Source organism: Gadus chalcogrammus, chromosome 11 (assembly GCF_026213295.1).
Source record: "Gadus chalcogrammus isolate NIFS_2021 chromosome 11, NIFS_Gcha_1.0, whole genome shotgun sequence".
NCBI classification, from domain to species: domain Eukaryota; kingdom Metazoa; phylum Chordata; class Actinopteri; order Gadiformes; family Gadidae; genus Gadus; species Gadus chalcogrammus.
The window spans coordinates 26,944,201-26,969,695 of NC_079422.1; the positions used below are offsets into that span (position 1 = coordinate 26,944,201).

The 25,495-nt window shown below is 49.7% G+C and overlaps 3 protein-coding genes across 3 annotated transcripts in view; 1 reads left to right on the forward strand and 2 right to left on the reverse strand.

Annotated features, from left to right (window-relative positions):
- Positions 1-16, forward strand: part of iqcd (IQ motif containing D) — a 2,020-nt gene extending 2,004 nt beyond the window's left edge. The window contains exon 3 of the mRNA XM_056602867.1: positions 5-16. Within this exon, the coding sequence (XP_056458842.1) occupies positions 5-16 (12 nt within the window). The remainder of the gene's footprint in view (positions 1-4) is intronic.
- Positions 17-47: 31 nt separating this feature from the next.
- Positions 48-11,454, reverse strand: tbx5b (T-box transcription factor 5b). The gene is made up of 9 exons (XM_056602868.1): positions 10,851-11,454; positions 9,861-9,996; positions 9,180-9,274; positions 8,850-8,969; positions 7,212-7,359; positions 6,221-6,373; positions 4,858-4,949; positions 2,273-2,490; positions 48-148 (listed from the first exon to the last, which is right to left on the reverse strand). Exons 2-9 carry the CDS (start codon positions 9,990-9,992, stop codon positions 48-50), a joined length of 1,059 nt encoding a protein of 352 aa, XP_056458843.1. The 5' UTR covers positions 9,993-9,996; positions 10,851-11,454.
- Positions 11,455-17,157: 5,703 nt separating this feature from the next.
- LOC130392474 (pleckstrin homology domain-containing family A member 2-like) lies at positions 17,158-25,479 on the reverse strand. Its single transcript, XM_056602976.1, has 9 exons — positions 25,413-25,479; positions 25,189-25,286; positions 23,143-23,274; positions 22,818-22,901; positions 21,795-21,863; positions 21,606-21,676; positions 21,063-21,126; positions 19,855-19,932; positions 17,158-19,276 (listed from the first exon to the last, which is right to left on the reverse strand). The coding sequence occupies exons 2-9, from the start codon at positions 25,231-25,233 to the stop codon at positions 18,854-18,856; spliced, it is 966 nt and encodes a 321-aa protein (XP_056458951.1). The 5' UTR covers positions 25,234-25,286; positions 25,413-25,479; the 3' UTR covers positions 17,158-18,853.
- Between the last annotated feature and the right edge of the window lie 16 nt (positions 25,480-25,495).

Sequence of the window (25,495 nt, forward strand, 5' to 3'; positions counted from 1 at the left end):
TTAGAATAACTTCTAGATGGAGCTGACAGGCTGGTTTAGAATAACTTCTAGATGGAGCTGACAGGCTGGTTTAGAATAACTTCTAGATGGAGCGCAGAGCGGCTGAAGGAATCCCGTTTGAAAAGGCTCCAGTTCTCAGCTATGAGCTCTGATCACAGCGTCAAGACATAAACAGGCTTGAATTATTTAACTCTATGGAAGGTGACCAGGGATGTATTTGATAAACCCAATGGAAGTAACTCTGCAAGTCAGTCAGTCAGTCCGTCAGTGAGTCAGCAAGTCAGTCAGCAAGTCAGTAAGAAAGTTTGCAAATAAGTCAGTAAGTCAGTACAAAAGTAAATAAGTTAGTAAGTAAGTTAGTCAATAAGTAAGTCAGTAAGAAAGTTAGTAAACAAGTTAGTAAGCCAGTAAGTCAGTAAGTAATTCAATAAGTGATAAGTAAGTTAGTCAGTCAGTAAGTCTGTAAGAAAGTTAGTAAGTAAGTTAGTAAGTGCGTTAGTAAGTAAGTTAGTAAGTCAGTCACTAAGTAAGTCACAAAGTCATTCACTAAGTAAGTCAGTCAGTCAGTCAGTCAGTCAGTCAGTCAGTCAGTCAGTCAGTCAGTCAGTCAGTCAGTAACAGAGTAGTATCGGAGAAGTTCATCCAAAAGGAGCGACAGGTAGCAGCAGGTGAACCAGGAGAGGAGGTGAGAGGAGGTGAGAGGAGGTGAACCAGGAGAGGAGGTGAGAGGAGATGAGAGGAGGTGGGAGGATGTGAACCAGGAGAGGAGGTGAGAGGAGGTGAGAGGAACCGAGAGGAGGTGAGAGGAGGTGAGAGGAGGTGAGAGGAGGTGAGAGGAGGTGAACCAGGAGAGGAGGTGAGAGGAGGTGAGAGGAGGTGGGAGGATGTGAACCAGGAGAGGAGGTGAGAGGAGGTGAGAGGAGGTGAGAGGAGGTGAGAGGAGGTGAGAGGAGGTGGGAGGATGTGAACCAGGAGAGGAGGTGAGAGGAGGTGAGAGGAGGTGAGAGGAGGTGGGAGGATGTGAACCAGGAGAGGAGGTGAGAGGAGGTGAGAGGAGGTGAGAGGAGGTGAGAGGAGGTGAGAGGAGGTGAACCAGGAGAGGAGGTGAGAGGAGGTGAGAGGAGGTGGGAGGAGGTGGGAGGATGTGAACCAGGAGAGGAGGTGAGAGGAGGTGAGAGGAGGTGGGAGGATGTGAACCAGGAGAGGAGGTGAGAGGAGGTGAGAGGAACCGAGAGGAGGTGAGAGGAGGTGAACCAGGAGAGGAGGAGGGAGGAGGTGAACCAGGAGAGGAGGTGAGAGGAGGTGAGAGGAGGTGAGAGGAGGTGAGAGGAGGTGAACCAGGAGAGGAGGTGAGAGGAGGTGAGAGGAGGTGAGAGGAGGTGAGAGGAGGTGAACCAGGAGAGGAGGTGAGAGGAGGTGAGAGGAGGTGAGAGGAGGTGAACCAGGAGAGGAGGTGAGAGGAGTTGAGAGGAGGTGAGAGGAGGTGGGAGGATGTGAACCAGGAGAGGAGGTGAGAGGAGGTGAGAGGAACCGAGAGGAGGTGAGAGGAGGTGAACCAGGAGAGGAGGAGGGAGGAGGTGAGAGGAGGTGAGAGGAGGTGGGATGAGGTGAACCAGGAGAGGAGGTGAGAGGAGGTGAGAGGAGGTGAGAGGAGGTGAGAGGAGGTGAACCAGGAGAGGAGGTGAGAGGAGGTGAGAGGAGGTGAGAGGAGGGAGGTGAACCAGGAGAGGAGGTGAGAGGAGGTGAGAGGAGGTGAGAGGAGGTGGGAGGAGGTGGGAGGAGGTGAACCAGGAGAGGAGGAGGGAGGAGGTGAGAGGAGGTGAGAGGATGTGAGAGGAGGTAAGAGGAGGTGAACCAGGAGTGGAGGTGAACCAGGAGAGGAGGTGGGAGGAGGTGAGAGGAGGTGAACCAGGAGAGGAGGTGGGAGGAGGTGAGAGGAGGTGAGAGGAGGTGAGAGGAGTTGGGAGGAGGTGAGAGGAGTTGGGAGGAGGTGAGAGGAACCGAGAGGAGGTGAGAGGAGGTGGGAGAGGAACCGAGAGGATGTGAGAGAATGTGAGAGGAGGTGAACCAGGTTAACCAGGAGGTGAGAGGAGGCGAGAGGAGGTTGGAGGAGATGGGAGGAGGTGAACCAGGAGAGGAGGTGAGAGGAGGTGGGAGGAGGTCTGAGGAGGTCGGAGGAGGTGAACCAGGTGAACCAGGAGGTGAGAGGAGGTGGGAGGAGGTGGGAGGAGGTGGGAGGAGGGGAACCAGCTGAACCAGGACGTGAGCCTACCTTTCCTCTTGGAGCCGTGGTAGGCCTGCTGGCCGTGCTGTAGGTGTTGGGGGGCAGCGTAGTGGGCTGGGGGGCCCCGGGGCCGGCCCTCACAGGGGTACGGGGAGCGGGGGCCCCCCGGGGACCCCTGGAGGGCCCGGGGCTCGCCCTGGTAGGGGCTCCCGCTGGAACACACCCGGGGCCGGGCTGCCGTGCGGGGAACCACCGGGTAGTCTTTACTGTGGGGGCGAGATTTAATATTAATTCATTTAATATTAATTCATTTAATATTAATTCATTTAATATTAGTTCATTTAATATTAATTCATTTAATATTAATTAATTTAATATTAATTCATTTAATATTAACTCATTTAATATTGTTACTCTGTTGAAAAAGGTTCCGTGGTCAACAGTGGAACCTGATGAAAAGCTACCGATGGTTATTTAAAGGTTGCATCAGCGATGTTGGTGACGTCTCTTCTGTCGGTCCCAAACAAACAGAGCCCGCTCGCCCCTCCCTTCCGTGTTTCGTGCATCCAGTAAAAACGATCATGAACGCAGCGCAAAACCCCACAACACCCACCCCTTGTCGGTGATTGCTTGGATTACTAATTATTTTTGTTTTGAAGTGGTTGGTAGTACCATTTGTTTTTGTGTCCGATCTCGGAGCACAGGCCGCCTACAGAGACGCGTTTCTTGACGGCCTGCTTATTGGGCGGGCAGCTGACGTATCGTGAGGAACGATCAGATGAATGTCATCATTGATGTTTCAGCCTAGAATCGCTGATACAACCTTTAATAACGTAACATAATTAAAATGTGTGTTTCTTTGTCACTCTCTTAGATCGATGAGTGGGGATTTTAAAGTATTTTTTAATCCCAGTGTGTCTGATGTTTGTCGTTTCCGTTGTTCTACGTTTTTCTAGAACATTCCTAAAATATTCATTTTAGGACTATATAGCTAGCCACACAGGTCCAATTTGACATTGTGTGGTGGGGCAGCATGATGGTCGTCTATGAGAGCTGTTTGAAAGGCCCTTGATGGAGATGGAGAGTGTGTTTGATCAGAGGTATGAGGTCAAGGGTCATCATAGATTACAGATTGTTCAGAGGAAGGAGGGGGGAGGTTTAGCAACAGGTGGTGTTGGAGGGGGTTGTGAGGTGGAGCAGGATTAGTGTTTTTATTTTGAATGTTCTTCTAGTTGGCTTTAGGATGACGGATGATGATGTTGTGTTTGTATAATGTACTGTATGAAATAGTTTAAGTTAGTTACTTATTAGTCTCTCTCTCTCTCTCTCTCTCTCTCTCTCTCTCTCTCTCTCTCTCTCTCTCTCTCTCTCTCTCTCTCTCTCTCTCTCTCTCTCTCTCTCTCTCTCTCTCTCTCTCTCTCTCTCTCTCTCTCTCTCTCTCTGCCCACTGAATGACCCCTGTGGAATGCTGGGTACAGCAAGGCACATCAGTGTCTCTCGTGCTGGAGACATACAGACCCCCCCCCCCACACAAACACACACACACACACACACACACACACACACACACACACACACACACACACACACACACACACACACACACACACACACACACACACACACACACACACACACAATCAGACCCCAAAACCTTCCCACGCACGCACACACACAAACACACAGACACACGTTCACAGACCCCCCCCACACACACACACACACACACATACATACACACATAATAATACTATGCACACACACACTCAAACACATACACATACATAAGGACAAACCAAAAAAACTACGCACACACACAAACACACACACACAGTACACACACACTGTCTGTGAGATAGTTTGTTGCTCTAAAAATAAACATGTGGCCATATGTCACTTCAGATAGAGTCTCCTCTCTCTTCTCTCTCTCTCTCCTCCCTCCTCTAAACTCCTATGTCCCCTCCTCTCTCCCCTCCTCACTCCTCTCCTCTACATCCTCCTCTGGTCTCTCTCCCCCTCTCCTCCCTCCTCTCCTCTCCTTTCCTCTCCCCCCCCCCTCCACCCCTTCAACACCCCAGCATGTTGACAGAAGCTGCATCTCGTTCCCTCCCTCTTTGTTCACTCCCTCCTTCTCACATCATAAGTCTGTCAGTCTGTCCATGTTTCCTTCTGTACTCCTTAACAGTCTGCTGTCAGACATGGGTGGACATGAATCCTTAATGATTCATTGATCCCAGCAGTAGGTCTGTCCTGTCATGTGACAAGACAGGGCGTCACATGATGTGATCAGGAAGGGGAACACCTTAACCACACGTCCACCTTCAGGGGACAAAGACCCTACTACAGCTCCGGAGAACATGTGGTCCCAGAGCATACGCACCCCATCATAACGCTGGGGCTCAGGGGCGAGAGAGGGAGAGAGAGAGAGAGAGAGAGAGAGAGAGAGAGAGAGAGAGAGAGAGAGAGAGAGAGAGAGAGAGAGAGAGAGAGAGAGGGAGAGGGAGAGGGAGAGAGAGAGAGAGAGAAAACAGAAAATACAAAAAAACACAAGCAAGAAAGAACGACAGAACCAAATAAAGAAACAGAGGTGTGTTTCTAACGAGCTCGTCATGGGCTGAGGGGGCGGGGCTTACCCCTGCAGCTTGGCCATGCGGTGAAGCTCCATGTCGTCGCTGCCTCTGAAGCCCTTCGCAAACGGGTTGTTCTCGATCTTCAGCTGCGTGATCTGAGCGGAGAGAGGAACACACATGTCACCAGCCAGCGGACAGGAGGGGAAATGAGGGACAGACAGACCCACGGCTCAGAGGAGCTGGGAGGAGGTACTGGAGTCTGGACCCTCACACAGTGAGGAGGTACTGGAGCTACTCCTGTGAGTCTGGACCCTCACACAGTGAGGAGGTACTGGAGCTACTCCTGTGAGTCTGGACTCTACACACGTTCCCCTCAGCTCTGCATTCCCCCGAGCGGCCGTGTCCTCAGCAGCTGATGCAGCATAAACTGTTTACCCCAACAGCCTCCATGACTCAGGACCGCAGGCCAAAGCTTTGAGTGCTCCTCACGCTTTGATGTGAGATCTTCAACCTTCTCCCAGCGATGCAGCAGAACGTGCTGCTGCTGGCATGTTCAATCTGGGTCAGTACTCCAGGTCCCTCCCGGTCCACGTCCCGCGTAGCGTAGCGGGACGTGGACCACAGACCACACCGGGGTCACGGGTAAACCCCTCTTACTGGGGCCTCATCGAACCTGGTATCAACAACACTGTTCCTCTGAAAGGCCTCAGTGACTACTGCTTGGACCAGATCAATTCGTAATAATAATCTCAGATGCATAACGTCAATAATAATAATAATAATCAAAATCCTCAGAGTCAGAACTGAGGATTTAAGATATCATTCAACAATTCCTAAACGTAATCAGAGCTCTTGCCACGTTTAAAATATGTTATTAAACGCTGATTAGGTAATAATTGGATAATAACATATCCCTAGCATATTTACACACACACACACACACACACACACACACACACACACACACACACACACACACACACACACACACACACACACACACACACACACACACACACACACACACACACACACACTAGTCATTAAGAACATTTCTTTTCAGGCATTATTTACAAATATATAAACAGTGATTGATGCAAAAACATTTTTTGGCTACGACATCATCAGTCAATATAAACACGAAAACCGGAAGTTAGTGTGTGTGTGTGTGTGTGTGTGTGTGTGTGTGTGTGTGTGTGTGTGTGTGTGTGTGTGTGTGTGTGTGTGTGTGTGTGTGTGTGTGTGAGAATATGTGAGAGACAATGAGAGAAACCGCTCGATTTCATATGAATCCTGGAAGACGCATTAAGATGCAGGCCAATATCATCACCAGACTGAGACCAGTTTCACACCCACAGCAAAGTAGGCTAGTCCTAGTTCAACACGTCAGTGTATGTGCGCGTGCACGCATGCGTGCGTGTGTTACCTTGTGGTTCTGGTATGACGTCACGGCGATGAAGGCCGTTTCAGGGAAGGAGCGCGTGCAGAACGCTGTGTTCTTGGAGCCGAAGCCGTTGTTCTCGTCTGCCTTCACCACGTGCAGCCGCGGCTGGTACTTATGCATCGAGTTCAGAATGATCTGGAGAGAGAACCAACGTCTCAAACCCGTACTGCCGCTGGTTCAGATGTGACTCCGGATCACTTCTCGTCCTCTCGGGACTTTAGTTCAAACACAAACCATCTCCAGGGATCTAAGAGGAAACGATGAGTCCTCCCCCTGAACGTAACCCTTCATTATGGGTCATGGGTTATTTGATCCTTTATATTTAATAAAGCCAAATAATAATTACCATTGTGCCAAAGCATAAACCATAACTAGTATTTGCCGTTAAAACCTGAGTCAAAGTTCTCACAATAAAGCCACATTAGGTCTTAAGCAATTTGCCGTTAACAAAGCTAAACCGACTCACAATAAGCGGCTCAACTTTGGGCCTATTTTTACATTTTCCCTTAGCCTAGGCTACTACATATGAATTTAATGAAAAATGTTAACAGTACAGAAGCAAAGTAAAAAACATATTTATGTCAGTCGCTTTGGATAAAACAATGCCCTAAATGTAAATTTAGTAAATAGTTTTATCCTGTGAGGAGAAGTCAGTTTGTTTTGCACTTTAATCATTTCTGAATTAAATGCATTCCCTTCACCTCGGATTATTCTTAATACAATGCGTGGTTCGTTCTAATAATTTACAGGATTGATAAAGTTAAAGCTTTAGTTTATTCCACCGAGTCTTACGATTTTATAGGTCTGCCTGTTCATAAATGCATTAAATATCTCATGAATTACCTCATTAATGCGTAAAAACATTCATAATAAAACAGAAGCCCAATGAGAACTTAAAATAATCGTATCTTAATTGCCATGTGGGTCTGGATATCGCGTTTCCATGGACGGTTAATAATCAGAACCCACGCACGTGTCCGAAGGGGTCCAGATGGTTGTTGGTCAGCTTGAGCTTCTGGAAGGAGACGAGCTGGCGGCTCCAGTGGACCCCCGTGGCGGGCGAGTCCGGGTGGACGTACAGCCGCCCGGGCATGGCCGGCTCGGCCTTCCCCGTCATCGACCTTAGGAGATACAACGCAGGTCAGGGTCACGAACCTTAAGACCCCCAACGTACAAACACTAGTCGGTGTCACGGACGAAGGACCCGAGACATAACAGCGGCCGGTCGGGATTGTGCGGGCTGTCAGACGGGTTCCAGTGTCTAGGTGGTCTACATGTAGTCCGACAGATCAACGGGAACCTTGGTCTATGTGGTGTTTATATCTGTGGTCTATATATAGATCACATAAATAACCCGTTGATTTGTCGAACTATATATAGCCTAGTCCGACAGATCAACGGGTTATTATGTGGTCTACATGTAGTCCGACAGATCAACGGGTTCCTGACTGTCTATGTGGTCTACATGTAGTCCGTAAGACTATAGAGTTTCCATGTCGTCTTTCTGGTGAAACATCTGGGCCTCCGCTCCGTCGACGTGTCCTTTAAAATATTTAAACCTGGAGCCAGAGAGACCTGATGGTGGAAGAGGCCCCGGGGTTTAACAGTTTGTCGGGGAGTGTGAAGGCGCGAGCCCGCGGTGCGTGAAGGCGCAGGCCCGTGGTGTGTGAAGGCGCGTCGACCGGAGGCAAATCGCCTTGGGGCCGTTTTGTGCAAAACAACATACGACAAACACCGACGGACCGGCAACGGAACACACTCTGATGTGGAGGTTATGACGACACTGAGCTGTTAGAAATAAGGCCACCGATAGAACCAGAGGGGACGTCACGCTTTAGTTTATCGTGTTTAGAGATTCCCTAATCCCGGAAGCGGCAGGGGTCCGCGTTCCATGTCCGCCCGATGACCCCGTCCTCCCCGTCAGACTCTTCCTCGTGCTGCTACGGGCACCGCGTGGACGTGGACGCGCAACTAGTGCTCTGGGGACGCGCACAGCTCCCGGTGCTCTAACGCGCACAGCTCCCGGTGCTCTATGGGGACGCGCACAGCTCCGGTGCTCTATGGGGACGCGCACAGCTCACGCTGCTCTGGGGACGTGCACGACTCCCGGTGCTATCTGAGGAGGACCGCCCGCTGAGCGCGCCGCCGAGCGCCCTGTTGTCCTCGTATCTCCGTGTTGGATACAGAAGGTGATGGATGATACGTCGCAGTGATAGCGGGTCTAGACCGAGGAGGCCCGGGGTTTGATTAAACATGGATGAGGACATGAGTAGGAAACGGGCCCCGTTAATCTTTAATGTGTTCTTTTAAACTCGAAACACGTTTTAAATGTCTCCGCATGCCTCACTTCACCTCGGAATCCATACCTTTACGTACGACGCCATGCTCGCTTAAAAGCGATAATTATATTAATATATCTATAATATAATATATTATTATATTATATTATAATTAAATATAATATATTATTATTATTATCACGATGAATTGACCTGAGCCCCAGACATGCACAGAAGCATTGATAATTAGGATTATTATTATGATCATTATTATTAATTATACGATGAATTTCCCTGAGCACCAGACATACATGCGCAGTATCCGTACGCACCACTTGTTGTCCGCGAACTTGTAGCGGTGGTCGTCGGCGGGCACCACGTCCATCAGCAAGATGTACTTTGTCTTGGGGTTCAGACCCGTTACCTTCACCTTGTAGCCCGGGAACATCCTCCTGGAATGGGCAGCGATCCGTTAGAAACACAGAGAGAGAGAAGGGATCCAGGGTGGAACGATAAACTACTTATCAAATATAAGAATAATACTATAACATAATGTATGGACCGTAATGCGTATACAGGCCCAATATAGATACGTTGGTGATTTGAGGTGTCTTAGAGATGAGTGTTAAGGCCTCTAAAGCCTCGGTCTCACTATGTCTCACCTCCCGGCCTTCGTGATGATCATCTCCGTCCCCACCTCGTCGAACTTCGACCAGAGCTCAGCTTCATGGAGAAACACCTTCACCCCCTCCATCCCCTTCACCCAAAGAGAAATAGATTAATACATACAGATAAATATACACTCAGATAAATATACACTTTGACCCTGCCTATCCCCTGCACACGAATAAGTACCAATAAATAAATAAATTAATATATTCAGATAAACAGAGATCCAGATAAAAATATCCAGATAAATAGATCCAAATCAATAGAGACCAGATAAAAAGAGATCCAGATAAATAGAGACCAAATAAATTGAGATCCAGATAAATAGAGATCCAGATAAATAGAGATCCAAATAAAGGCTAATGAACTCTTAAGGATTTGTTCCATTAGACACACAAAGGCCTGCTTGTTTTTGTGTTTCTTTTCGTTTATTTTATATTTTATATCCAAAACATTCTTTCTAATTAATGACTTGTTCTCCATGTGGGATTATGTTCAAACTACTAACTTTCTATTCGAAGGTTAATGCTTCGTCCGTCAAAAAAAAAAGTATTTATATTCTATGTTAATATGTATTAACCCTGCAGATCCACGCCATAATAAATCTGTAATTAAACAGTTATAAGGTGAGATAGAACTGCATTAACCTGACGGTGGCGACGTAATAGCGTTACCTGGTTGCACGTGCTCTGAGGTGAGGCGGGCCGGCTCCTGATTGGAGGATTCTCGTTTTTGTTGTCTTTTGGGGAATCCGGGTCCGAGTCCGGACGATCGGGGAGGCCGAACGCATCTCCTCCGTTAGCCATATTACTGTACACACGCACACACACACACACACACACACACACACACACACACACACACACACACACACACACACACACACACACACACACACACACACACACACACACACACACACACACACACACACACACACTTAGTACATTTATCGAGACTTGATACTGAAATGAGTTCAGACTTTCATGTTTAAAGTTCAGCAGTAACTAAATTATATATATTATAATGATAGAATAATGCTGCCGTTGTTGAACAGCCCTTGGTCATCTAATGTACAAACAGGCCTTTCGTCATACAGAAAAACGACGATAATTATCGACGTTATTAAATCAAATGAGAGAGTTATGGCTGAACGGAGAGCACCGTGGTGCTCGTCTTTGTTCAGCCTGCGGAGGCGCTTCTCCGGCGGCCGGACTGGCGGCGCCGCGCGGCCCTCAGGACCCTCACCTCCACAACCTCCACCATCACAACGAATCATTTAATAACGAAGGAGTTTAATAAGAGAGTTTAGCCTCAGCCTTGTTCTTTATTAACTTTTATTGGAGGCTATATAATTTAATTGTAGCCTATATATTTAATATAAAGCAAAGGGTATTTTTCTATTTGCTGTGAATTAAATTAAACTAATTATATTAATTTAAGGAAATTATGATTTCGAAACTGAGAGGATGAGATCAGCAGTATGATGAGAAGAGGATCGAGGACGTCAACAGATCCTTTAGACCTCAGCTTAATGGCGCCATGAGTCCGTTTGAAATCAACCTAAAGTCTCAGACTGGAGTTAACCACCAGTCTGTCCCTGGTCGATGTTATTTATCCTCCACTAGAACTGTGTTTTATGGAGATATTAGAGACTTTTTTACCCCAAATAAGCCGCTCTATTCTCCCAGAAAAAGCCCGCGCATCCTCCCGATGTTCCGTCCGAACCGGAACGAAAAATTCTCCGTAAAGATCCAAGATTCAGCTGCTCTCTGTTCCCAATATCTACTGAAAAAAGAATCGCTCTTCGGACCGCTGAACGTCCGTAGGCAGGTTCAAAGTCTCCCCAGAACCCGGTCCAGGTCTCCGGCGAGAGACGCGTCTGGCTGGGTCTCCCTATGCGTCGCCCCGGTCTCCCTGCGCGTCTGGTCCGGTCTCCCTGCGCGTCTGGTCCGGTCTTCCTGCGCGTCTCGTTCGGTCTCCCTGCGCGTCGCGCGTCGCTCCAGTCTGCTGTGTGTTGATGTTTATCCTCAACCGAGCGACCTGTCTGTCCGTCGACCTGTCTCTCCCGTCCTGTCGCTCCAGTCCGGCCTCTCTCCTCACTTCAGTCGGACTCCTCAAGATCTCGAACCCAGAGCCGCGATGCCATCTCTCTCTCACATGCGCGCGCGCAAACACACGCGCACACACACACACACACACACACACACACACACACACACACACACACACACACACACACACACACACACACACACACACACACACACACACACACACACACACTTCCCTTTCTTCTCTCTCGTTTCTGATTGGCCCTACCCTGCACTATAGTATTTTACACCAATAAAAATTGTGATGCTGACCAATCACAAACAGGTGCGAGCGCACGCAGCAGACACACACACTCACACACACACACACACACACGCACACGCACACAAACAAACACACACGGTTGGATGCAATTCTACGTTTACGTGATTAAAATATTGGTAAAGTTCGAAGTCCTTTATATATTTTTTTATCTGAACTGGTTCTCTCCCCTCAGACGGAGACCGATGGCCGCGCGCAGTCAGCCGGGGGTGAGAGTTGAGGGGTCACGAGGAGGTAAACACACGTCGCCCGGTAGAGCTCGGATCTCTCCGGTACCGCCGAGTATCCGTCTCCTAATTCGGCTTTCGGTTAACCAGTAAACCAGTGCATTAAACCAGCGCATTAAACCGGTGCATTAAACCAGTGCAGTGAACCAGTGAATTGAACCAGGGCATTAAACCAGCGCAGCCTTCAGTCACAAGAGCACGATTCAGACCAACGTCTAAATCTGCATCAAGATCATTAAAAAAAATCTCGGATTATTAATTGATAATAATAGCTGTTGACAACTCGAATAATATGAAATGATACTATATTTAACATCCATTGACAATTACATTTTGTCTTGCTAATTCCTGCGCGTAAAAGCCAGTCGGGTCTTGGTGCTCTCGGGTTGTTCTTCAGCAAACACCCCAAAATATTAGGAACCAAAGGACTTACCTGTTTTAACCTGTTTTTTTAACCGGGATCCGATCAGACCTCCAAGCGTGTCCGATCTCAGGCGGACCTGAGGTCTCTGATACGCTGAGGGTTCGACCCGCGGAGCGGCCGTGATGCCGTTTAATGGAGAATGGATTAGAGGATTGGATTGGCAGAGGGCGAGGGCGAGGGCGAGGGAGCGAGGGAGCGAGAGAGAGAGAGAGAGAGAGAGAGAGAGACCTCAAAATGGCATTGTTCACAGGAGTGTGGAACTGAGCGCCACCAAAGGTATGCAGATTTTGACGCCAACATTCAATAGGCTATCCTACACACAGTTTAGGTCAAAACGTAGATATTAATCAATTGCACATTGTCACAAGTATCCACTGTCCAGAAATCAGTTATCAGTGAAACTGGCAGGCCTCTGGAGTTATTCACTAAAATCAGATGTGAAGTGAATAAATCCACGAGGATCAAACGGATTTTAAACTTCAACCAAAACACGTCTCTGCTCTGATAATCATCTTATTAATCAAAAGGTTAAAAAATAAATTTCTTCATCGCCAAAAATACATTGTATCCGTATTAAAATAAATGATGAAATAGCAGCCTAAACATAGCCCTAATTGGGCCTACTGAAACCTTGAAACTATTTATTTTAAGATTATACAAATATATTTTGAAATTCTTAAAATGAATAGTGGCGATATTATTTTAAACTATCAAAAGAAACGAGCGTCTAAAATAGGTAATGTATTCTATCGCGGTGGATCACTGGATCATCCTTCGGGTCTCCAACACGCCGACATTTCGACTTTTTCGACTAAACGATTAAAAGTTTTTGTCAAGGAGACGAAAAACTTTAGGCCCTATTTTTGTTTACATATATTTTCTGAGTAGGCTACATCATTCATTCTTCATTGATAAATATTAAAGTAACATAGGTTTTAGGATTTAGGTCTGAAAGATACATTTATATTGCTGTAGCCTATACAATCACAGAGTCCAAAGACAGATTCTATATTTATTTAATTCATCATCAGGTTTCCAGCAGATTAACTAAATACCTCCTAGCAGAAGTTAACTAATGACCCTGATGATACTGTTAATGTTCTAAAACCACATGGACCCAAAGATTCAGATCAGGTTCTAGATCTCAGCAGATAAGATCGGAGGTGAGAAGGTAAGATTGTGAATCTGGACGTAAACACACTCTGCTTCAAGAGCGTCACATTCTGGACGTCTGCTTTGACATAAAAATACTTTAACCTGCTCACTCAACGGGTCTCTGAGAAAGAAATCATTGCTTTCTTTTCTTTGTTCATATCTAAATTATTTATTTTTGTAGGAAAAAAACTCTCTTACATCTAAACTCAATGTTTGTATTATGGGTATTTGCGTTGGATTATTCAGATTTCAGCAGGTTAGAGTTTAGACCACAGTGACAGTAAAGCTGATCCCGGCCTCGTTATACACAAACTGTAAACATTAATATTGGACATATGTTAATGCTATAGCAATAGGTCCATTGGATGCACAGTACAGCATCTCACTGTAGTTAAAGAACATATTTGAATCATTGAATATTCCTTATGCTTTCATCGTAATATCAAAGGCTGTATCATCAGGCCGTGTGTAAGATACACTCCTATTCCCCGACATTTCGACTTTACGGACTCAACTTTTGTGGTGGAAAGCGGCAACGCCCCAGAGGGGGAGGGGAGGGGGAGAGGAGGGGAGGGGGGGAGGGGGGAGGAGGGGGGGAGGAGAGGGGGGGGGGAGAGGAAGGGAGAAGGGTTTAATGGTACCTGAGCTGGACGGGTGGAGGACTGGAGAGATGGAGAACTTGAGGGTGGAGGACTGGAGAGGTGGAGGACTGGAGAGGTGGAGGACTGGAGAGGTGGAGGACTAGAGAGGTGGAGGACTAGAGAGGTGGAGGACTGGAGAGGTGGAGGACTGGAGAGGAGGAGGACTAGAGAGGTGGAGGACTAGAGAGGTGGAGGACTGGAGAGGTGGAGGACTGGAGAGGTGGAGGACTAGAGAGGTGGAGGACTAGAGAGGTGGAGGACTAGAGAGGTGGAGGACTAGAGAGGTGGAGGACTAGAGAGGTGGAGGACTGGAGAGGTGGAGGACTAGAGAGGTGGAGGACTAGAGAGGTGGAGGACTAGAGAGGTGGAGGACTAGAGAGGTGGAGGACTAGAGAGGTGGAGGACTGGAGAGGTGGAGGACTAGAGAGGTGGAGGACTAGAGAGGTGGAGGACTGGAGAGGTGGAGGACTGGAGAGGTGGAGGACTAGAGAGGTGGAGGACTGGAGAGGTGGAGGACTAGAGGACTGGACTGGAGAGGACTGGAGAGGTGGAGGACTGGAGAGGTGGAGGACTAGAGAGGTGGAGGACTAGAGAGGTGGAGGACTGGAGAGGTGGAGGACTAGAGAGGTGGAGGACTAGAGAGGTGCATGATGGGTAAAGACTGGATGGTGGAGGGTGGTGGGGGTGGGTGGAGCTGTAGGGGGGGGGTGCTGCAGGCCTGCTCATTACAGGACCCATCCTGCCTGTAGCTGACTGGCCCCTCTGTTCTCCGTCTGCAGGAAGTGGTGAAGGCCTCGCAGACCTGGTGCACTCAGCAGGCCTCCAACACACCTCCACGCCCCGCACCGCCCCCCCGCCCTGCACCGCCCCCCCGCCCTACACCGCCTCCACCAGCAGCACCACCAGGGGAGCCACGCCGCTGTGCACATGTGTGCGTGTTTGTGTGCATGTTTGTGTGCACGTGTGTGTGTCCGTCTGTATATGTATGTGTGTGATTGGGTGCAAGTGTATGTGCACTCACATGTGTATTTGTGTGTGTACGTGTGTGTGTGTGTGCTCCCATTTGTGTATGTGTGTGTGCATGTGTTTCTTTACATGCGTGTGTGTGTATTTGTATGTGTTTGAATTTGTGTGTATGGGTTTGTGTTTATATGCGTGTATGAGTGTGTGTGGGTGCGTACATGTGGGGGTGTGTTTGTGTCTTAATGTGTGTGTGTGTGTGTGTGTGTGTGTGTGTGTGTGTGTGTGTGTGTGTGTGTGTGTGTGTGTGTGTGTGTGTGTGTGTGTGTGTGTGTGTGTGTGTGTGTGGCAGTAGAGGGCAAGGTCAACCCATTTCTCTGCAAACAATCACATCACACAGGGCAAAATACATTCCAGCCACCCCCTCCTCCTCCTCCTCCTCTTCATCAGTGTAACGTGGTCTGATGTTGGACCTCGTGTGTGTGTGTGTGTGTGTGTGTGTGTGTGTGTGTGTGTGTGTGTGTGTGTGTGTGTGTGTGTGTGTGTGTGTGTGTGTGTGTGTGTGTGTGTGTGTGTGTGTGTCTGGCAGGAGTCCAGATACCAGGCCCTCCGTCTGCAGATGAAGGAAAAGCTGCTCCACATTATGATGACTTCATATTACGCGTGTTTAAATCGGGCCACACTTTGTTCTTTGTTAAATCGGGATTTGGAACTCTGAGCCACGGCTCTTTAAACGGATCTGTTCTCCGAACGTGGTTGGAGACCTCGGCGTTTCGGCTGCGGTCCTTTTACGCGTTACTTTGTCGAGATATCAGCGATTGGGGAGGGGAGGGGGGAGCTCATGCATCTGTGAGCACGAGAATTTTTCTTTATCCTCACTAATCCGATAAAAATTAAAGAGATAAAGTTGACAACGAGACTCGGTCGGTCGGCTGGATCTCGTATCGTGTACCGCAGTGCCCCCTCGTGGCACGTTTCAGCAAGCACGGGTCTACAAATGAAATCAATCCAATAATAAGGTAATTAGCGCGCCAAGACCCCAATTAAGGAGAGCAGTTCTTTGGTGAGCCAGCCGCGGAGTGGAGAGAGACAGAACTAAAGTCACTGAGTCCACAGGCACACTTCATAAGTGTTGCCTAGCCTACTTTTCTCTAACCTTTGAGGCCAAGGGGCAGGCCAGCACAACAGAGAAGCGTTCATGTGGGAATATTAACATTTAGGAGCCCTGAGAGGACCGCGTCACTCAGGCATCACTCTGAGCGGTTCTTCATACGCGACCTTTAGGTCCACAGCACGCAGCTTTAAGTTAAACTGTTTCTAAAGGAAAGAGAGAAGCCCAACACTGGAAAAGGCCTTCTGCAATTGGCGCCCTTATCTCAAAGAACATGAACATATAAGGATTTAACTGTTAAGCCTAGGAGATCGTGCAGGTCTGATGGAATGAAGCCTACCGAGTTTTTTGGTTAAATCCCCACAATGCATAGGAATTCTCTTGAATTGGAACCAGATTTACATTGTTTTCTTTACCGTGATTTACCCGATTGCTCCGTGCACGAGTGTGTGCGTGGTCTCCTCGCCTCGTTATTAATCAGAAACACAGAACAGTACGAAAACACATCTTCGGCACGCAGCCTGACCTTTCAGACCTGTGGCCCCGGGGCCCTAGCGCCCCTCCCCCGCCGAGACCTTTAGCTCCAGCCGGGCCTCAGCCACACGGACCCGCGGAGCGGGGAGAGGTCACGGCGCACTTTAAGGCGCTTTGGTGGACATTTGCGTTGTACGTGTGAAAGACCTCGCTTTAACGCATCCCCAACGGGTGTGTTGTGGGGTGGGAGGGACACACACACACACACACACACACACACACACACACACACACACACACACACACACACACACACACACACACACACACACACACACACACACACACACACACACACACACACACACACACACACAAATGAGTACATTTAGTACAACATGGAAGCTCCGAAAATTATATACTTTTGGGGGGGGGTTCAAAAAAAAGTTGTGCTAATTATGAACGTAATGACATTCTGCCACTAGATGTCATGATTCTTCTGTTTAAACAAGACGTTTCATGAAAATAACTCATGCCATTCATTTAAAACCTCTAGCAAGAAGCAAAAGTCAAAAACACGACTTAAAAGTACAATTTAATACTCACGGTATTGTGAGTGCCCTTTAAAAAAAAAATCAAATCATGTAACATTAAAGTTTTAAAATGTAAGGCGTACCGTTCAGAGTTTTAAGATTGCAGAACGCTGATGTAGGCCTACTTTAAAAACGAAAGAATGACGCAGCGGGGAAGTGCTGAACCGCAACGTTTACCATGAGAGACGTCTCCCTGAGGCAGAACCACGGGTTGGAGGCTGCCTCTCGCTGTGGATACTTCATATATCCAGCTATATTTATACATCCAACGTGGTGAAGCCCTCTAAGACTGAAGTACTAACGGTACTCTGATGAGACTGTAGTAGCCTACTCTGAAGAGACTTTACTATTCTGTTGAGACTTTATAATGATACTATACTACTCTGATGAGAGTGTAGTACACCCTCTCCCTCTCCTCTCTAAATGTGTTTTCATGAATGCTTTTCATTGTTCGTCCCTGATTATTATTCCTTGGTCTTTTCTCCGACATTATCGGGTGCTGATACAAAAATACAAATAAAAGTACCAATAAATTCTGCTGCGGTGGTTTAGAAGCTCGGAGCGTCCGTGGTCAGTGACGTCACACCGGTCTCCATGACAACCAGGCAAACCAAAACATCTCACGTGCAGAACGAGCTCTCGTGCAACGTGGGGGTAGAGAACCACGCAGAGGCAGACGAGTCTTTTAGGCTCAGGCCGTACCTTAAGGACTGATCCGGGACCTGTTTGATGCTCCAATTCTCTAACCAATCAGCTTTAGGCTGAGACGGTACCGTACCTTAAGGACTGATCCGGGACCTGTTTGATGCTCCAATTCTCTAACCAATCAGTAACCTGGTGAGGCTTTAGTTTCTATTAGCATCGCCTCGCCTCAGTTAAGGTAAAAAAAGGGGTGTGCACACACACACACACACACACACACACACACACACACACACACACACACACACACACACACACACACACACACACACACACACACACACACACACACACACACACACACACACACACACACCCCCCAAAACTAAGGAATTACAATTCTATGTAAATCTCTTATGGCAAACCTTCTTAATCATGATCAATGTCATTCAAGTATCCCTCGAAGGTGTGTAGAAACAGACAACATCTCACCCTTTCACAGTCCTGCAAACGAAAGAGGAAAGTTCCGTCGTACATCTCCTTGATATTTCCTCTCACAAAACTCACCAGAAAAGAGAAGAAAAGACATGCAGTTGGCCCCTGGCCCCAGCAGGGGGCCACAGTGGGGCCTGGTACTAAGGCTGACGTCACAGTGTCAGCGCTACATCGGGGCGTATTCTTAAAAGGAAAAGAGAAGAAGAAGCCACATTCATCCACGCAAAAACACAAAGATATTATTAACAGCAAAAGTGCGAGGGTCCTGCAGTCCGCACGCCCTGGGGGCAGATAGACACGCCCTGGGGCAGATAGTTCTGTAGCGTGGGGCAGCTAGATAGTCACGCTCGGGGGCAGATAGACACGCCCTGGGGCAGATAGTCACGCCCTGGGGCAGATAGACACGCCCTGGGGCAGATAGTTCTGTAGCGTGGGGCAGCTAGATAGTCACGCTCGGGGGCAGATAGTCCCTCCGCGGGGCAGACAGTCCTGCCGCGCGGGGCAGACGTCGTGTCTAGACGTCGGTGGTGCGGATGCCGTCCTCGTCCAGGCTGAAGGGGAAGGCGTGTCTAGACGTCGGTGGTGCGGATGCCGTCCTCGTCCAGGCTGAAGGGGAAGGCGTGGCCGGCGGAGGGCTGGGAGCGGTGGCGGCGCCGCCCGCTGGACCACGCCCGGGAGAAGACCCCCCCCTCGGGCGGGGCCGGGGGGGCGTCGGCCGGGCCGGGGGGGGGCGGGGCGGCGGAGAGGGAGTTGGAGGAGGAGGAGGAGGAGGAGTTGGAGGAGGAGGAGAGGGAGGGCCCGACCGTCAGGGGGCCGAAGGGGCCCGGCCCCTCGTCGGGGTCCAGGGCGGGGGCCCCTCGCTTGGGCAGCGGGGTCCAGGGCTGCCAGCCGGGGGCCACGGAGCAGGACTTCAGGAGCTGGGGCCTCCAGTCCTCCGGGGGGGGGCCTTGGGCGCTGCGGTACAGGGAGGAGCCGCGCTGGAATGGGGGGCCCTGGGGAGGAGGGGGAGAGGGAGGAGGGAGGAGGGGGAGAGAGGGAGGAGGGGGAGAGAGGAGGAGGGGGAGAGAGGAGGAGTGAGGGAGAGAGGAGGAGTAAGGGAGGAGGGGGAGAGAGGAGGAGAGAGGGAGGAGGGGAGAGAGGGAGGAGGGGGAGAGGGCGGGAGAGAGGGAGGAGGGGGGAGGAGGAAGAGGAGGGGAGAGAGGGAGGAGGGGGAGAGGGGGGGAGAGAGGGAGGAGGGGGAGGAGGAGGAGGAGGAGGGGAGAGAGGGAGCGTGAAGGTCTGAGACACGGGGTCAGGGGCCAGTGGCCCCGGACGAGGAGGGAGGGGTTCTGAGCTTCACAGGGCGGTAAACCAAAACCCTTTAACTTTAGTAAACAACGTCAACGTTAACAGAACTGTGTGCAGCGTTGTGTAGTTAGAGACAACCGCTTCCTAATTGGAAGTTAAATTGGGATTGCAGGCGGCCATCTTTAACCCATCAGAAAGCGTAGCCTAGCTTAGTGTAGCCTAGCTTAGCGTAGCCTAACGTAGTGTAGCCTAGCTTAGCGTAGCCTAACGTAGCGTAGCCTACCTGAGCGGGGCCCCTGAAGCCCAGGATCTTCCCCTCGATGTCCCGGATCCAGCCCCTCATCTCCTCCGGGGAGTCCGTCTGGGGGGGGAGGAACCAGAGGCATGAGCTGCAGCAGACACACACACACACACACACACACACACACACACGCACACACACATTGTCCTTATCCGTACCCACACACGCACGCACGCACACACACACACACACACACCCAGACACACGCATACAGTCCTTATCTGACCACACACAAACGCATGCACACACACACACACACACACACACACACACACACACACACACACACACACACACACACACACACACACACACACACACACACACACACACACACACACTGTCCTCATCTGACCCCAGCTATCCCCATCATCTAAACTCTTTCCACTGGTGAGCCCGAACGCACACAGACACACACACAAACACGTAAACACGCGTGCATGCACACACGCAGACAACAATCACAAGCAGACACACAAGAAAACACACACACAAACAGTTAAACAGACAAAAACACACACACACACCCACGCACACACTCAAGACACACATGCACGCACAAACACCCACCCACCCACAGCCCCCCCTCCTCCCTGTCTAACCTCAGTCAGCTGCTTGCCAGAGGGAAACAGAGGATGTTATTGTTGTCATGGTAACAGATGGTTTCTTGGCCGAATGCAACCTTTTTATTCCACTAAAAATAGTCGCGAGGCCACTTATTAGAATGTTCTTGTATATTAATAGGGAGAGAAATATATCTAAATAGGTCATGCACAATACTGACACTTTTCTACACTGTTTCTACACAGCGTCCCGCAGAAAGAACAGAAAAACCTTTGACCCCTTCTCCAACCTTCCTAAACAATAGCCTTAACGGAAACTATTTGGGACTTGATGTTTTTCTTTTGAGGACAGGAGACGGAAAGTGGAACGAATATCTAAAGCCGACAAGAACTCCTCTTCAGACGGAGGTGGAAGATGATAGTCGAGGCAGAGGGAGCACGCGTGTTGCAGTCCAACGCTGGGGGGGGGGGGGGGTGGAGGGTACAGGCAGAGTGGTGATATACCCTGGAAGGGGGGGGGTGGAGGGTACAGGCAGAGTGGTGATATACCCTGGAGGGTGGGGGTGGAGGGTTCAGGCAGAGTGGTGGTATACCCTGGAAGGGGGGGGGTGGAGGGGGGGGGGGTACCTGCACGTAGAAGACCCTGCTGCTGGTGATGATCTCAAACAGGTTGTCCCTCAGCAGAAGATCCCTGCAAACAGCCAGAGTCACATGATCAGGCTCCTGGGATAACCCCCACAGCGGAGGAGAGGACGGAGACACAGTAAGACCCCAAGAGAGACCAGAGTGGAACACAGACAGACCCCAAGAGAGACCAGAGTGGAACACAGACAGACCCCAAGAGAGACCAGAGTGGAACACAGACAGACCCCAAGAGAGACCAGAGTGGAACACAGACAGACCCCGAGGGGTTAGAAGAGAGACCGTAAACACACGCAGAGACAGAGAGGAAACTAGAGATGGGGGAGACGGTCAAAGATACAGTCAGTCAGTCAGTCAGTCAGTCAGTCAGTCAGTCAGTCAGTCAGTCAGTCAGTCAGTCAGTCAGTCAGTCAGACAGACAGACAGACAGACAGACAGACAGACAGACAGACAGACAGACAGACAGACAGACAGACAGACAGACAGACAGACAGACAGACAGACGGGGGCTCCAGGTGGAGGACTGACCCAGATTTGACCAGACATTCGTGGACCTTCTGAACATCCCTCAGCTGAATGGCTCTGAGCGGCTCCTTGTCCTGACACACACACACACACACACACACACACACACACACACACACACACACACACATGAACCACAGCCACGGCGCGCTCCCATTGCGGTGGAGAGTCCTGCAGTGTGTGTGACCTCACCGTCTCACACTTGTAGTAACTGACAGCGCTGTCGTCCAGGGTGAAGAACCGACGCTTCCAGCTCTTCCTCTGCTCACACACACACACACACACACACACACACACACACACACACACACACACACACACACACACACACACACACACACACACACACACACACACACACACACACACACATTGGTGGAGGTTCATTGACACTATGTCAACATGCCACATGATTCTCATTGGATGTCAGCATCGTCATTTGTAGCGCTAGCGCGACACAGCTGAGTCACGTTTAATCCTGACTTTTTCAGAACCGTCTCGAATGTGAGGCCCTGGATTGGTTGCGCTTGCATGTCAATCAAGACCTCTTACTGACAGGTAGGCGGTTCTTGTCACAGTGAATCAGAGCTGCGGCCAGACTTTCCGTTCGGAAAGACTGTGGGAGACTAGGAGGGAGACGTCAGGAATAAACCCCATCTCCCATCTCCTCTCGTACCACAGGGACCAACAGGAGGAGATATTAGTCACTTCTTCGCCACAATGTTGGGTTTTATTGACCTAATCAGTAATCAGCTTAAGTCATGATATTAATCTGCGGTGCTTTGAGCATATTGTGTTTGCGTTGTCAAGGAAACCGATGTTGTTCATGTTGGATTTGTGGGCTGGTAACGGGAAGGTTGCTAGTTCAAACCCCGGCTGCTTCTATCACGAGTGAGTGAGAGCTGGAGTGCCGAGGTGTCCCTGAGCAGGGCACCTCACCCTGACCAGCTGCCCGTCGCCTTGCGTGGCGAGGCGTGGGTGTGTGAATGTGAATGAAGGCAGTATTGTAAAGCGCTTCGAGTGGCCACTGGTTAGAATAGCGCTGCATAAATGCAGTCCATTCGTTTATTTGTAGCACATTGATTCAGAACTGTTAAAAGGCAGAGGTGACCCTCGGAGCCCGCCTACTGACCAATCAGGACCCAGCAGTGAACCACATGACTCCCGTGGTGCCATGGACAGTTCAGTAGAGCTGCATGTGTCGGGGTTACTCACCACGTTGCCCTGTTTGACGCAGTATCCACACCTCAGAACACCTGGCCTGGTCCCCCTCCGCCCGTCCCCCTCCTCCCCCTCATTCTGGAACACATCATCGTCATCATCATCAAACTCCTCTTCGTCATCAACATCATCATCATCAAACTCCTCATCGTCATCATCATCCTCCTCAGAGTCTTCATCGTCATACTCAAACAGAACACATTCATCGAACAATGTTAGATCAAAAATGCAATTATTAATTATTAATTATTAAGAACTTTGTTTTGCTTCTCTTAGTAATTGAGCGTGCGCGCACACACACACACACACACACACACACCTGAATGGGGGTGTGCACGACCACCCCCCCTATGATCTCCGTCTTGTAGGCTTGCTGTCTCTTGCCGGCGTGGGGGTCTCTGACCACGGCGCTGACCTCTGACCCCAGGGGCAGCAGACCTCCCTTGGGGACCTTTGACCCCAAACACGACCGGGGAAGGAGCAGAAAGTGAAGATCTCAAGCAATAACAAAACCATAATGATAGTAATGACAGATTAGTATTACTATAGTGTCTTTCAATAACCCCGAGGCCCTTGACGGGGACGGGAGAATCCAAAACAGGAACAGGATACCAACACGCGACTGGAAGAGTCCAACTGCACAGCTCAGAGGGGTCAGCAGCCTTCTGATTGGCTGATGGACCCAGCATGGCTGAGCTCAGCACTTATTTTGTACGTTTATCTATTTTAACTTTGGCCAACCATCCTGTATGTAACGTACAGACAGAGTACAGTAGCAGTTAGCACCCTGACTAGGTTGACCGAACGATGAGAGCTGATTGGCTCAGTGTAGCAACAACAAGAGTTCAATCCGAGTTGGTGCGACCCGACAGTGTACTGCTGTCGTCTGAGACCTGAGCACACAGAGATGGGTTCAGACATGTTGATCATGCAGCTAACAAGTACATCCCTGGTTTCATTCAGTTAAGAGATTAACCTCCATTCAACTTGAAACAGCCCAAACTTCTAAGACTTCCCTGCAAGCGATCGAAGGGGGCGTAGACGGCTTTATAATCAACTTCAGGATCACATAGACTTTACTCTGGCCTGTAAAGGTGCTTCTTCTTCTCAAGATACACTCTCCTCTGTGCTAGCATTCTTCTTCTCCAGATAAAATCTGCTCTGAGCTAGCATTCTTGCATTCTAGCCCTCTTTCTCACGGGATTGTGAGCTGTTCTGCGGTGTCTTCCCTTCTGAGGGTTTCTTATCTTCGTGTCGTAACTCACCGATGACTAATGGAAGCAGGCTGACCTGACAGAGTGGAGCTGACACTAAGGCCCGTTTGTTGTGGTCTGACCGAGTAGCCTACAGCCCGAAACCCCCGGAAGGTGAACTTGTGTACTGTAACTCACTGCACCAGAAGCCCTTTAGTGCAAGTTAGCCTCCCCTACCGACACTTTATTAAACTATATATTAGCTCAATTCTCTTTTCCTCCGACCCATTTAGCTTAAGGAGTGCCTAGTCACTCATAAAACAGGATCATCATCACAACATGATCTCTGAGCTGAGTCCCAACTCGGGTCTCTCAAGGGGAAGTGAGAAACGAGTGAGAGAGTCAGTTAGAGAGCCAGTAAGCAGCTTTTCTTCCTGTGTCACAGTGTGCAGGTGAAGAGGGGGGAGGGGGAGGGTTCATGTGCAACACTGAAACAACACTAAGACATCTGGGGACAGCCTGAACATGGAATCCACGCACCACTGAACACACACACACACACACACACACACACACACACACAGACAGACACACACACAGCCATGTGAACGTGGGGTGGTTGTCATGTCGAGACCTACATGATCAGACCGCACTGAACCCATTCAGAGAAGGAAAGCAGGACTGGAATAACCTAATAAGAATGGAGATTCCCGGCTTCAGGCTGGTTATGATCGCTGTATTACAGCAGCTCTTTGATGGCTTATTAGGATTTTAAATTATTTTCAGCATGTGTGTGCGTGTGTGTGTGTTTATCAGTTTATGTTTATCAGTTTATGTTTATCAGCGTGTGTGTTTGTGTTCATGTGTGTAAATAATAATGTGTGTGTTTGTGTGAATGAATACCAGTGTGTGTCCGTGTGCATTAATGTGTGTCAGTGTGTGTGTACGTGTACGTGTGCGTGTGCGTGTGTGCGTGTGCGTGCGTGCGTGCGTGCGTGCGCGCCTCACGGTGATCTTGCTGGCCTGGTTCAGGGCGGCCATACGTGTACGTGTGTGCGTGTGCGTGTGTGTGTGCGTGCGTGCGTGCCCGCCTCACGGTGATCTTGCTGGCCTGGTTCAGGGCGGCCATGCGTGTGTGTGTGTGTGTGCGTGTGCGTGCGTGCGCGCCTCACGGTGATCTTGCTGGCCTGGTTCAGGGCGGCCACCCAGTCCTTCATGTCCACCGCGTCGTTGGCCTGGAGGAAGTAGCGGCGGGAGACGGCGTTGATGACTGCGGAGGACGGATATATTGGGCCGGGTCTCAGCGTTATTTCAGTGAGCACCCGTCGGGCGTCATGCGTCACCGCCGAGGCATGACTCCGTTTCCACCCGCGAGATAAACCGAAATAAAACTCACCGAAGCAGAACTCCGTCTTCGGCTTCTGCTTCAGCGAAGCTTCGTTCACCTGGGGAGAGAGGAGGGAGAGGAGGGGGAGGAGG

What these genes read in the sequence shown, in the direction of transcription:
- LOC130392474 (XM_056602976.1), bottom strand. Translation starts at nt 25,233, where the DNA reads ATGAAGGACTGGGTGGCCGCCCTGAACCAGGCCAGCAAGATCACC. An exon ending in GCGTCAAACAGGGCAACGTG is followed by an intron (nt 21,864 to 22,817) that starts GTGAGTAACCCC and finishes GTGTGTGAGCAG; the next exon opens with AGGAAGAGCTGGAAGCGTCG. An exon ending in GAATGTCTGGTCAAATCTGG is followed by an intron (nt 21,127 to 21,605) that starts GTCAGTCCTCCA and finishes GGCTGTTTGCAG; the next exon opens with GGATCTTCTGCTGAGGGACA.
- tbx5b (XM_056602868.1), bottom strand. Translation starts at nt 9,992, where the DNA reads ATGGCTAACGGAGGAGATGCGTTCGGCCTCCCCGATCGTCCGGACTCG. An exon ending in AAGTTCGCGGACAACAAGTG is followed by an intron (nt 7,360 to 8,849) that starts GTGCGTACGGAT and finishes GTATCTCCTAAG; the next exon opens with GTCGATGACGGGGAAGGCCG. An exon ending in CGTCATACCAGAACCACAAG is followed by an intron (nt 4,950 to 6,220) that starts GTAACACACGCA and finishes CTCTCCGCTCAG; the next exon opens with ATCACGCAGCTGAAGATCGA.